Genomic DNA, 13,287 nt, shown 5'->3' on the forward strand with positions numbered 1-13,287 from the left:
TGAAGAGCCGTAGGCTGGATCGCTTAAGATCTCACTGCTGGGTTTGTAAGGCCATGTTACTCCTAAATTTCTATTTTGTTCAAAGAGAAGACATAAAACAAAGTTCTGAGCTAATCGACCTTAGTGTTCTCCTTTTTAAAAAAGAATCGATGAAGAATCGAATCGTTAAACAGAATCGAAAATGGAATCGGAATCGTGAAAATCTTATCAATACCCATCCCTATCTGGGAATAAATCCAAAGCTGAACTGTTTCCTGTAGTTCCAGTTTGCTGTGCTGCAGCATTCAGGAAGTTGATTTACCTGTAAGTTGGAGCCTCGTCTGCATCTGTACTGTTCACCTCAGGTTCAAGTTTAGTCCAATCACTGCAGTCCTGCTGCAGAGGACAGTCTCTTTAGTCAATAAGTACACATGTTTATAAAGAAAGAAACTTTAGCAATAAATGGATGAATGGAAGGGATTACCGTCAGGCTCTGACAACCTTCAAGCTCTGAACTTCTTTCAGTTTTTCGTCCTTGTTGAGACACAAAGAATTCAAATGAATGATGTTATGCTGACATATAAAATCATCCTCTAACTGTCCACATGTTTGCTGTTTGATCACTTTATGCTGTGCAGTGCTGCTTCAACATCAGAACAACATGTTCAGCAGGACGTGCAGCTGAGTGACGTCTAAGATGATCAAAAGCTGATGAATTCAAATATTCTCACCAGTGATGTCAGAACAAGACAGAGACAGAGAGAAAGGTTGGATTCAGCTCTGATCATTTATGCAAAGTTACTTTTGGACGTCTGTTGTGTTTCCTGTTTATTTTAATGTTTGTTGATTAGAAGTTGTTTAAACAAGTTTATTGTAAATTATGAAAATCTGTTTATTAAACTTTGGTCTCACCTGAGCTGCTCTCTGACAGCCTCAGCATCAGATCAGGTCTGTTCATGTCTGTTAAAACCTCCATGGTCACCTCCACAGACTGATGACCAAGTTTATCCACCATCACATTCACAAGGTCTTTTGTCCTGTTTGGATACCAGTACCTCTCCATTTGTGGCAGGCTCATCTTAAAGCACGTGAACGGCAGCAACTGCTTGAATTTCTTTAGATCCTTTTGACTGAATTCATTCAGTGTTTCCAAGAGAATCTGTCTGACAGCTTCCTGTTCTTTTTCCTGTAAAACCAAAACAATGTATTAAGTTACTGTATAATATCTATTAATATTAAAGATTTCTTAAAGATTTTAAAGATGTCTTCATTAATATTTATATGTTTTAGAATAATCACTGAAGAGACAGCTGGCGGTTTTGACATTTAATTTTATGTATTTATGAACTGCAAAACGTTTGTTTCATGAAAAAAACATTGTTTACCTTCCATCAATACTAAAAGCTAAATGTCCTTTTTTCTAGAATTTAAGTCTTTGTGAAGTTTTGTAAAAGCTGAGTTAAAGTCACACTCACTCTCTTCAACAGTGCAGCTCCATGTTCATCCACAGAGTGTTTCTCTGAGGAGGAAAGACATTTACCATCAACTCTGAGGATTCAAACATCATCACACATCCAAGTAGAATCAGCCTTCAGACGACACAGATGATTTAAAAGAGAAAATCATGTGAAACTAAATAAAATGACATAAGAACCCAACAAAGAAACCCTCCATCCTGTCCAACCAAAGTAACTGGGGGTTCCCAGCTGTGATAATGAGAGAGGGTACACCTGTCCACCTCAGGTTTTAAACAGACAGACAACCTTTCACACCCACATTTAATTTAGAACCAGCAATAAAGCCAACAAGCATGTGTTTGGACTGGAAACCAGAGCACTCTGAGGAAAAGCATGCAGGCACAGGGAGAACATGCAAACTCCACACAGAAAGGTTCCAGCCAACCAGGAGGCTCAAACACACAACCTTCATGCTGTGAGGACACAGTGCTAACCACTGCACCACCATGACACCACCAACACAAAAACCTGTTGATGACACAGAGTTTACACTCATGCATGTTGGTCTTACCTCTGGATGCTGAGCTGCTCTCTGGTAACTTCTGCACCGGATCAGTTCTGTTCATGTGCATGAAAACTTCTCTGGTCACCTCCACAGACTGATGACCAAGTTCATCCACCATCAGATTCACTACATCTGCTCTGGTTGATGAGAGACTCAACCTCCGTGAGAAGAATGACCGATTCCTCCAAGGAAGGATCGTCTGCAGGAGCCTCTTAAATTTCTTGAGCTCCTTATTACTCGAATCATTCAAAGTTTCTAAAAGCAGATGTTTAACAGCTGCCATTGTTGCCGCCTGGAACAATAAACACAATCACGGGGTCACATATTTATTTAGCCAAACACAAGCATCTATTTACTAGTTGCAGTACGTTTATGAAAAAAATGAAGAAAATATAAAACTGTGATCCACTTTTATGGGTTTGAATACTTTTTCTTTACAGGCTGCAGTTCTTCTCTCACTGTGCAGATAAAAACTGAAATATATCCATCAAGAATCTTTCCCTGATTTCACATCATCTTTCATTCTTTATTAATATTTGTAAGTAGAATAAAGTTTCCTGTTTAATCTGAAAGTGTTTGATGTTTTCAGATTTCTCTGTCCTGTTGAAGAGTCAGGACAAATGTACATGCTGACACTTCCTCAGCTCATCCTCAGTGGTAAAGACATCCTGACATTAGTGTTGCAGAAAATTACTGCTGAAGAAGTCAAACTGAATGAAGCTTCAGTTTGTCACAAACATCCAGCAGAAATCATGAGAAAAATGAGTCAACATGAGAACTGATGATACTTTAGTCCTCTGACTTTCAGCCTGCTGTCTTGTACTGAATCAGAGATGTGACATGACTCACTTTGTGGATCAGTGCAGAGCGTCGTTCATCCACAGAGTGTTTCTCTGAGGAGAAAAGTGCTCAAAGTCACTCATGACAAACACATTTAACAACTAACTGACAATTATTCAGGAAATATGACTTTGGAAAAATGGACAATATGCAGAATTACACTGAAACCTCCTCAGCAATAATAAACAGTATGAAGGAGTCATTTTTGCTCCTCCTCACAAAGTATTTGGATTTAATCTGGTCTCATTTTTATGTATTTATTGAAGTATATTTTTCCAGAACAGCCATAAAATATGTTTTAAAGATGTGTTTTTTTGTCTTTATTACAAATATTATTTATAAAGTCAAAGAAGACTTTAGTCAGACGTTTATGAGACATGAAAACAGTTTTATGACTTTAATGAGTTTTGATTTTGTTGTCTTACTTCGAGGCAGTGAGCTGCAGTCTGACAGCCTCTGAGCCAGATCAGTCCTCTTCATCTTCTTTAAGACCTCCATGGTCTTCTCCACTGACTGTTGGCCGTAAGTCTGCACCATCAGAAACACTGTGTCCTGCAGGTCTGTGCACTCGTACGGCATCCATGAGAAGTCTGAGTAATATTGGTGAAGATGAATTTGTCGCAGGGTCCAGTTGAACTCTCTGAGCTCCGGCTCATTGAGACCATCCAGAGCTTCCAGCAGCAGCTCAATAACAGACTCCATCGTTTCTACCTGGAAAATTCAAAGAAAATGTTCATGAGATAAATGTGACATTTCTCACTTTCAGGTTTGTTTGTTTTCTCATCAACACTTTACAAATGTAGATGTGTTTAGATGACATCATCCATCACATAAGGTGATGATGTCACAATGATCACAAACAGCTGATTAACAATTATTCTGCTTCTGTTAACAAGTTCAGGACTTTTCTGACCTGCTGCAGACCTCCCTCACTGCACACGCTCAACTTATCAAACTTTGACTTTTCCAATCAAAATCAAATCATTTGTTTCTATTGAAGATTTCTATCCTGTGTTTATGAAATGAAAGCTGGATGATCTGAAGTCAGACAGATGTGACATGACTCACTTTGTGGATCAGTGCAGGCCAACGTTCATCCTCAGAGTGTTTCTCTGACAGAAAAGAAAGATTAAAAGCTTCATTCATGACTGATTTAACATCAGTGTTAATAATCAGACACTTTGAAATAACTGATGCTTTGATTTCATTCTGATGATCCTTGTAAGTTGGATTAATAACAACATTAAACTTGTTAACATGAAGTCATATTTGATGGGAAACTATCAACGTGTGAGGAAATGATCCAGTTCTGTTTCATTCAGTAATTCTTCTTCTTCATCTTCTTCATCTTCATATCAATGAGTGTATTTATTGATTCATGTGTTTTCTGGACACTGACCTTTCTCTGTTTCCTCCACATCAAATCCTTCAGCTGATGATCCTGCAGCTGCAACACATTGAATACAAACTGTAACTACATGATACAGACACTGTGTGTGTCCTTTATGTGTGCTCATCCTGAGTATAACACTGAGTCCTGACAATAAAAAGCTTTAATATTTCACTTTCAGCTGTGCTGACTGAAGGCAGGAGGAGGCCATAGTTACACAATCACAGAGAAATCACTGAAAAGACTTTGAATCATTTACCTCATACAGGTCGTCTGTCTCCATAGTGGAGTTTCAATCAAAGCTAACATAAAGATCCATTTACAACACAAGACTGATATTAATGAGCTCAAAATGCAAAAAACAAAGAAAAATATTTTCAAAGGAAAGAAGTTCAAAGAGCTTTAAAACAACATTTACTAAAGAAAGTCACTGATTCAATAAGCTGAATATTTTTACTTTAAACATTGAAATATGAAAACAAATCTGTTTAATTTTACTGTGTTTGTACAACCTGAATGTGTTCATTTATCAACGTCTGTCCAAAATAAATCAGAGGAAACATTCATCCATTTATAAATGATAATAAAGGACTCCAGACCATTACAGACTACAGGACCACCAAACCCTCCCCCGCATCCTCTGATGTCTCCTTCCTCAACGAGCTCAACAACTTTTATGCTCGTTTTGAGCGAGGGAACCCCACAACCACAACCAAAGCAGACGTGACGCCAGACCACCAACCTCTGACTCTCTCCCCCACCGATGTAGGAGCGGTGCTGAGCAGGATCAATGTCCACAAGGCTGCAGGTCCCGATGGCATCCCCGGGCGTGTTCTCAGAGCGTGTTCTGGGGAGCTTGCAGGAGTGCTGACAGACATATTCAATCTGTCCTTGGCCCACGCTGTGGTACCGGCCTGCTTCAAATCCACCTCCATCGTCCCGATACCCAAAAACTCCAACCCATCTTGCCTCAATGATTACCGCCCAGTAGCACTCACCCCCATCATCACTAAGTGCTTAGAGCAGCTGGTCCTAGCACACTTCAAATCCTGTCTCCCCCCCACCCTGGACCCCCACCAATTCGCATACCGCCAGAACAGGAGCACAGAGGATGCAGTCTCCATCGCACTGCACTCTATCCTCTCACACCTGGACAACAACAACACCTACGCCAGAATGCTGTTTATAGACTTCAGTTCAGCATTCAATACAATCCACCCCTCACAACTCATCAGGAAACTGACAGACCTGGGCATCAGTTCCCTCATCTGCAAATGGTTACTGGACTTCCTGACCAACCGCCCCCAACATGTCCGGCTGGATAACCGCTGCTCATCTACCATCACAATGAACACCGGTGTACCACAAGGCTGTGTGATGAGCCCTTTCCTCTACTCCCTCTTCACCCACGACTGCAGACCTGCTGATGGTTCCAACACCATCATTAAGTTTGCAGATGACACCACGGTGATTGGCCTCATCAGTGACAACGATGAGGCCGCCTACAGGGAGGAGGTGGATCGTCTGGCTGAGTGGTGCGACACAAACAACCTGCTGCTTAACACCGAGAAGACCAAGGAGCTCATCGTGGACTACAGGAGGAATGCTGACCCACATCCACCCATCCACATTAAGGGGACGGCTGTGGAGCGTGTGAGCAGCTTCAAGTTCCTGGGAGTCCACATCTCCGAGGATCTCACCTGGACGACCAACTGCTCCAAGCTGGTCAAGAAGGCTCACCAGCGCCTCTTCTTCTTGAGGACTCTGAGGAAGAACCACCTGTCCTCAGACATCCTGGTGAACTTCTATCGTTGCACCATCGAGAGCATCCTGACCAACTGTATAACAGTCTGGTACGGGAACTGCTCTGCCTCGGACCGGAAGGCGTTGCAGAGGGTCGTGAAAACTGCCCAGCGCATCGCCGGAGCACCACTTCCTGCCATAAAAGACATCTACAGGAAGCGGTGTCTGAAAAGGGCTGGGAAAATCATCAGAGACCCCAGTCACCCATCACATGGACTCTTCACCCTCCTGCCCTCTGGGAGGCGCTACAGGAGCCTCCGGACTAAGACCACCAGGTACCGGAACAGCTTCTTCCCCACAGCTGTCAGACTCCTGAACTCTGCCTCCTGACATCTGACCCACGTTAACTCATGGACTGAACATACACACACCCACAATGGACAACTGTACCCTCAAACACAATAATAACATGGACTGAACCACCACTCACAACCACTAGCACTTTATATAGCCTCTGTAGAAACTATCTACACCCTCACTTATCTTAACTGCACTAATGTATAGCTCTGTGTAAATAATCATTCTGTACATTCAATAATCTTTAATCCTACAACTGTTTACAACTTGCATAGTTCCCATTTCTGTATAGCTGTATATCTCAGATTCTGTAAAGTTATTTATTTCATATTCTGTATAGTTTTTCATATTTATATCCTGTTCATATCCTGTACATAGCTTGTACTCACTACACCCTGTACATACTTATAGTTATAGAATATTCACAACATACTTCATACCGTGTACATTATAACATACCATAATAGACCCATTTCTGTAATATACTCACATATCTATATTATTGCTAATATATATTGTAATATATCTATATCACTAAGCACTTCTGGATGGATGCAAACTGCATTTCGTTGCCCTGTACCTGTGCATGTGCAATGACAATAAAGTTGAATTCTATTCTATTCTATTCTATTCTATAATAAAGTTTATATTATGCAGTTCTTGTTGTGAGTTTCTCTGACAGGTTTTGATTTAATTCTTTAAATTAATTTTTACTGTAAGGTGTAATATTATATTTAAAATCCTTCCACACACAGTTAAGAATAATCCCAACATATCTGATGTATTAATTTATGCAGCTTATGATTATTGTACAGCTGTCCTTCTTGGCCAGGACACTCTTGTAAAACAGATTTTTAATGTCACAAGTTTATTTTTTCCTGGTTAAATAAACTTTAATGAATAAATAAAATGTATTAAAGTTATTACAGAAACTCTGACAGATTATTTCCTCTTACCTTTGAGTCCTGAGCTGCTCTCTGACAGCCTCTGCACCAGATCAGTTCTCTGCATGTCTGTTAAAACCTCCCTGATCACCTCCACAGACTGATGACCAAGTTTATCAATCATATCATTCACTATTCCTTTTCTGTCAGTTCTCAATTCGATTTGTGGAAGACTCTTCTGAAAACAAGTGAACTGCAGGAACAACTTGAATTTGTTGAGATCCTGATCACTCAAACCCTCCAGTGTTTCTAGAAGCACATCTTTAACAGCTGCCATTGTTGCAACCTGGAAAATTCAAAGCAAACATTCATAAAGAAAAAATGTTTCCTCACTGTGAAAATTACAGATTTATGTTTTTGTAGCTGTTTTAAACTTTGAATGTTTTCAATGTTTTCTCTGAAACACTTTGTTTTCTTTTATTATCTTATTTATTAAGATGTATTTATTAGGGGTGCAACGATATACAAAATTCACGGTTCGATATTTTTTCGATACAAAAAAATGTTCATGCCTTTTTAATTTGTCATTTATTAAAATTATAAATATATATTTTAACTCAAAAGTACAGTTTTTAAATTTAACCCTAACCCTTGTGCGTGTTTCAAATCAAATCAAATCAAATCAAATCAAATCACTTTTATTGTCACATCACATGTGCAGGCACACTGGCACAGCACATGCGAGTGAAATTCTTGTGTGCGAGCCCCACAAGCAACAGAGATGTGCAAACACAACAACACAAACGAGCAAAATACAAGAATGGCCAACCTGAAACTAATAAATATATGTACAATATATAATAGTGTATGCATTTCTGGATGTGTATACTAAATATTTTCCTACGTGTGTGTGTGTGTGTGTGTGTGTGTGTGTGTGTGTGTGTGTGTGTGTGTATACACATTTTTACAAATTAAATAGTAAAAAAATAAAATAAAATAATAATAATAATAATAATAATAATAATAATAAAATATACAGAGTTGAATATGTGCAAAACAGTGGCGTTACTGTACAGTATGGAGTGCATAATGTTAAAGTTCCAGTAGTGAAGCTGAGGTGTCTATGACGTGTTCAGCAGTCTGATGGCCTGATGGAAAAAGCTGTCTCTCAGTCTGCTGGTACGGGACCGGATGCTGCAGAACCTCCTTCCTGATGGAAGCAGTCTGAACAGTTTATGGCTGGGGTGACTGGAGTCCTTGATGATCCTCCCCGCTTTCCTCAGGCAGCGCTTCCTGTAGATGTCTTGGAGGGAGGGAAGCTCACCTCCAATTATCCGTTCAGAGCACCGCACTACTCACTGGAGAGCTTTGCAGTTGTAGGCGGTGCTGTTGCCATACCAGGTGGTGATGCATCCAGTGAGGATGCTCTCAATGGCACAGTGATAGAAGGTCCTGAGGATGCGGGGGCTCATGCCGAATCTTTTCAGTCTCCTGAGAAAGAAGAGGCGCTGCTGCGCCTTCTTCACTGTTTTGTTTGTGTGTACTGACCACGTAAGATCCTCAGCCAGATGTACACCAAGGAACCGGAAGCTGCTCACTCTCTCCACAGCAGCGCCGTTGATGATGATGGGGGTGTGTGCTTCTCTGCACCTCCGGAAGTCCACTATCAACTCCTTTGTCTTTGCGACGTTGAGGGTGAGATGGTTGTCTTGACACCAGTGGGTCAGGGCGCTGACCTCCTCCCTGTAAGCCGTCTCATCACCGTTGGTGATAAGACCCACCACTGTAGTGTCGTCCGCAAACTTCACAATGATGTTGGAGCTGTTAGTGGCTGTGCAGTCGTAGGTGTAGAGTGAGTATAGGAGAGGGCTCAGTACACACCCCTGTGGAGCACCAGTGTTCAGTGTGATGGGGGATGAGGTGATGCTGCCCAGTCTGACCACTTGGCGTCTGTCAGACAGGAAGCTAAGGCTCCAGCTGCAGAGGGAGCTGCTCAGTCCTAGATCCTGCAGTTTCCTGTCCAGCTTCGAGGGAACGATGGTATTGAATGCTGAGCTGTAATCTACAAACAGCATCCTCACATACGTGTCTCTCTTCTCCAGGTGTGACAGGGCAGTGTGTAGTGTCAGGGCTATGGCATCATCAGTGGACCTGTTGTGGCGGTATGCGAACTGTAGAGGGTCCAGTGAGTCGGGTAGTGCAGAGTAGATGAAGTCCCTGACCAGCTTCTCGAAGCATTTGCTTACGATGGGGGTCAGGGCTACAGGTCGCCAGTCGTTCAATGAGGATATGGTGGAGGATTTGGGTACAGGGACGATGGTGGCCATTTTGAAGCAGGCTGGGACTACAGACAGAGAGAGGGAAAGGTTGAAGATGTGTGTGAACACTCCAGCCAGCTGAGCCGCACATGACCTGAGGACGCGGCCGGGAATCCCGTCCGGACCAGTAGCTTTGCGTGCGTTCACCTTCCTGAAGCACCTCCGCACATCCTCCTCAGACACAGTGTGCGCACTGACGTCATCCGCGGTGCGCACACTGTCCGGTCTCATGGTGTTCGCTGTGTCAAATATAGCGTAGAATACGTTTAGATCCTCACACAGAGAGGCCGTGGTCTGCGGTGTGCTGGTTTTCCCTCTAAAGTCTGTGATCGTGTTTAGTCCCTGCCACATACTCCGAGGGTTGTCAAACTGTTGCTCCACCCTGTCCCTGTACTCACGTTTGGCTAATTTGATCGTCTTCCGGAGTTGGTAATGTGCGTGTTTGTAGTCCGATGTGTTCGCGGAGGCAAAGGCGGTGTTTTTTATTTTGACAGCGAATGCGCACCTGCGGACCACTTATGTGCAGCCCTGGTTATTTAGCTCGTCATATTGCAGCCACAGAAATTCTTTTGTCCATGAAACCATAAAGCTGCACTTTCTCTTTGCCTTATAGTCTGATTTGTCATAACTTCTCCGTTTTGTGGTAAGCTTTTCTTTGGCTGTCACTTCTTCACCCTGACCTGTCTTATTTGGCTCAGCAGAACTAAAATATAAATCCTGCTGCTTTTACACACACACTCACATAAGCTCAGCGATTCTCTGCGCGATCAACCTCTCACATGTTTAAGCTGCGGGAGATTTCACTTGTCATGTTTGCATAGTAAGCTAACAATTAATAAGACGATGTCAGAGGAATTGGTGCACAAATTATCATCACTCACAGATCAGTGCTGTCGCTCTCTATACACAGTTCGCGCGATTGCAAAGTGAAAGCAAAAAAACAAGCGCAAATTCAAACGCGATTTCAATATGTCACATATTGACAGTGGCTCACCGATACGAATATCGTTGCACCCCTAGTATTTATGTAAACACGCTTTTTAATAATCTTTGATTTTAAATCTAAAAACATTTCTGTGACAACTGTTTAATCTAAATGATGAAATTATGATTTTCAAACTGCATCTTATTGAATCAAAGCTGAACTCTGCAGAGTCAGACAGATGAGACGTTACTCACTTTATGGATCAGTGCAGACAGATGTTCATCCAGATGTTTGTCTGAAAACAAGAGAAATTAACAGAAATAGAAATAAGTGTTTAATAAAAGCTAATCGAGCTTTAAAAAAATACACAGAGATCAACAACAAAAAAAAGTTTAAACCTGCTGAACATCATTTTCTGCTCGTCAACAATGCTCTCTTTGCTCTGTAAATCTGACTGTTTCTAATATGAACTGAAGCAGAAACACTTTTATCATTTTAACATGTTTTGTCTTTATCTTACTTTGAGCTTCTGAGCTGCTGTCTGTCAGCCTCTGAGCCAGATCAGTCCTCTCCATCTCCTTTAAAACCTCCACGATCTTCTCCACTGACTGTTGGCCAAAAGTCCTCACCATCAAAAACACCACGTCCTGCACGTCCTGCAGGTCTGACATCTCAGGCAGACTCATGGGGCTCATTGAGCCACGTTTTCTTCTCACGATCTCGATGAAGTCTCTGACCTTGCTGCCTCTCAGATCAGCCACGCCCTGCACATCCTGCAGGTCTGACAGCTCAGACACACGCATGGGGCTCATTGAGCCATGTTTTCTTCTCAGGATCTGGATGAAGTCTCTGACCTCGCTGCCTCTCAGATCAGCCAGTGTCTCCAAAAGCAGCTCAATAAGAGACTCCATCGTTTCTACCTGGTCAAAACAGAGGTCACATGACAGCGATGCACCATTCAAATATCTGTTTGATTTTTAATCAACAGAAACATTTTAGTGTGCTAAAAATAAATTCATGTTTGAATCCAATTCTTTCTAAAAACCTGAAAAGATGACCTTTGACCTTCAGACATAAAGCTGCGTCTTTTTAAGGTCATGACCGGTCGACCAGACGTAGAGCAGAAAATAACCTCCATGAACATCTGGTGCTTGGTGGGTACCTGCTTGGTAGGGGTGCAACGATATTCGTATCGATATTGAACCGTTCGATACAGTGCTTTCGGTTCGGTACGCATATGTATCGAACAATACAAAATTTGTAATTTATTTTATCAACTTTCCTTCTGACGATGCTGTCTGTGTTGAGCGCTCAGTGAATCTGCGTTCGACTACTCCGCCTAGGCTCGACAGTGCAGCCTAGGCGGAGTAGTCGAGCGCAGATCCACTGAGCGCTCAACACAGAAAGCATCGTCAGAAGGAAGAGCGCAGGGCAAGCTAGCGAGACAGAAGTTAAGCTCTCCTTGCAACATGGACCTCCCCCACTCTCATTCAGATCTGGCGTTTGGAATTATTTTGGTTTTCATGTGACGTATGACCCTGAAGGTAAGCGAGTCATGGACTAAAGTAAAACAGTATGTTGGATGTGCCATGCAATGCTGAATTACATGGGTGAGAACTAGTGTGTTAGTGCAGTTAGCTCGTTAACATGTTGGCCGTCTAGCCCCATGCACGGAGCGATCGGCGGTAGCTCGTTAACGGAGATTTGCCGTGTTGTGGCGTTAAGGTCATTTCAACGAGATTAACCTGAAAGCACTAGTGGGAACACAACGAATATGACTGCACATTTACGCCGACATCATCCTAGTGCAAAGACAAGTGGAAGCAGACAAAAAAAAAGCAAGCATGCTACTAACTTTAGCCGAGTCATTTAGACAGCTGTTAGCACATGATTCTCCTTATGCTGCTGAGAATATAGCCCAGAAGAAGCGGATAGTATAGCTTTTATTTTGGAAAGAGCCATTTCTCTGTAATAAACTCTCTTTTCCAAAGATGAGTGATTCCTCAATCAGATACAGGGCTTGCAATATCGCTAGCCCGACGTCCCGGGGCTAGCGATTTTTTTCAGTCGGGCTACCAAAATCTTTCTCTTCCCTGCCCGTCGGGCTATTGTAGGAAAAATATATGTCAATGCTTTTGCATTCTTTCAGAAATGTAGCTGGGTAATTATGTCATTGGCATCGGTGAGCCACTGTCAATATGTGACATATTGAAGTCGCGTTTGAATTTGCGCTTGTTTTTTTGCTTTCACTTTGCAATCGTGCGAACTGTGTATAGAGAGCGACAGCACTGATCTGTGAGTGATGATAATTTGTGCACCAATTACTCTGACATCGTCTTATTAATTGTTAGCTTACTATGCAAACATGACAAGTGAAATCTCCCGCAGCTTAAACATGTGAGAGGTTGATCGCGCAGAGAATCGCTGAGCTTATGTGAGTGCGTGTGTAAAAGCATTTCAGTTCTGCTGAGCCAAATAAGACAGGTCAGGGTGAAGAAGTGACAGCCAAAGAAAAGCTTACCACAAAACGGAGAAGTTATGACAAATCAGACTATAAGGCAAAAAGAAAGTGCAGCTTTATGGTTTCATGGACAAAAGAATTTCTGTGGCTGCAACATGATGAGCTAAATAACCAGGGCTGCACATAAGTGGTCCGCAGGTGCGCATTCGCTGTCAAAATAAAAAACACGCACAAGGGTTAGGGTTAAATTTAAAAACTGTACTTTTGAGTTAAAATATATATTTATAATTTTAATAAATGACAAATTAAAAATGCATGAACATTTTTTTTGTGTCGAAAAAATATCGAACCGTGACACCAAAGTATCG

At 41.9% G+C, this 13,287-nt stretch overlaps 1 protein-coding gene and 1 long non-coding RNA gene across 5 annotated transcripts in view; one reads left to right on the forward strand and one right to left on the reverse strand.

Annotated features, from left to right (window-relative positions):
- The window catches only part of LOC113031773 (uncharacterized), a 34,741-nt gene that overhangs the window by 11,554 nt on the left and 9,900 nt on the right, over nt 1-13,287 (reverse strand). For all 4 annotated transcript variants that reach the window (XM_080308551.1, XM_026184184.2, XM_080308552.1 and 1 more), the window contains exons 4-15: nt 10,979-11,378; nt 10,713-10,753; nt 7,288-7,561; nt 4,241-4,288; nt 3,910-3,953; nt 3,267-3,552; nt 2,851-2,894; nt 2,008-2,293; nt 1,455-1,498; nt 892-1,165; nt 464-513; nt 302-375 (exon numbers count right to left, since the gene is read on the reverse strand). In XM_080308551.1, the coding sequence (XP_080164677.1) occupies nt 302-375; nt 464-513; nt 892-1,165; nt 1,455-1,498; nt 2,008-2,293; nt 2,851-2,894; nt 3,267-3,552; nt 3,910-3,953; nt 4,241-4,288; nt 7,288-7,561; nt 10,713-10,753; nt 10,979-11,378 (1,865 nt within the window). The remainder of the gene's footprint in view (nt 1-301; nt 376-463; nt 514-891; nt 1,166-1,454; nt 1,499-2,007; nt 2,294-2,850; nt 2,895-3,266; nt 3,553-3,909; nt 3,954-4,240; nt 4,289-7,287; nt 7,562-10,712; nt 10,754-10,978; nt 11,379-13,287) is intronic.
- Nucleotides 225-670, forward strand: LOC145431987 (uncharacterized). The gene is made up of 2 exons (XR_013912327.1): nt 225-303; nt 618-670. It is a non-coding gene; the product is annotated as an uncharacterized LOC145431987 (long non-coding RNA).

Source organism: Astatotilapia calliptera, chromosome 11 (genome assembly GCF_964374335.1).
Source record: "Astatotilapia calliptera chromosome 11, fAstCal68.1, whole genome shotgun sequence".
In the NCBI taxonomy this organism is placed as follows: domain Eukaryota; kingdom Metazoa; phylum Chordata; class Actinopteri; order Cichliformes; family Cichlidae; genus Astatotilapia; species Astatotilapia calliptera.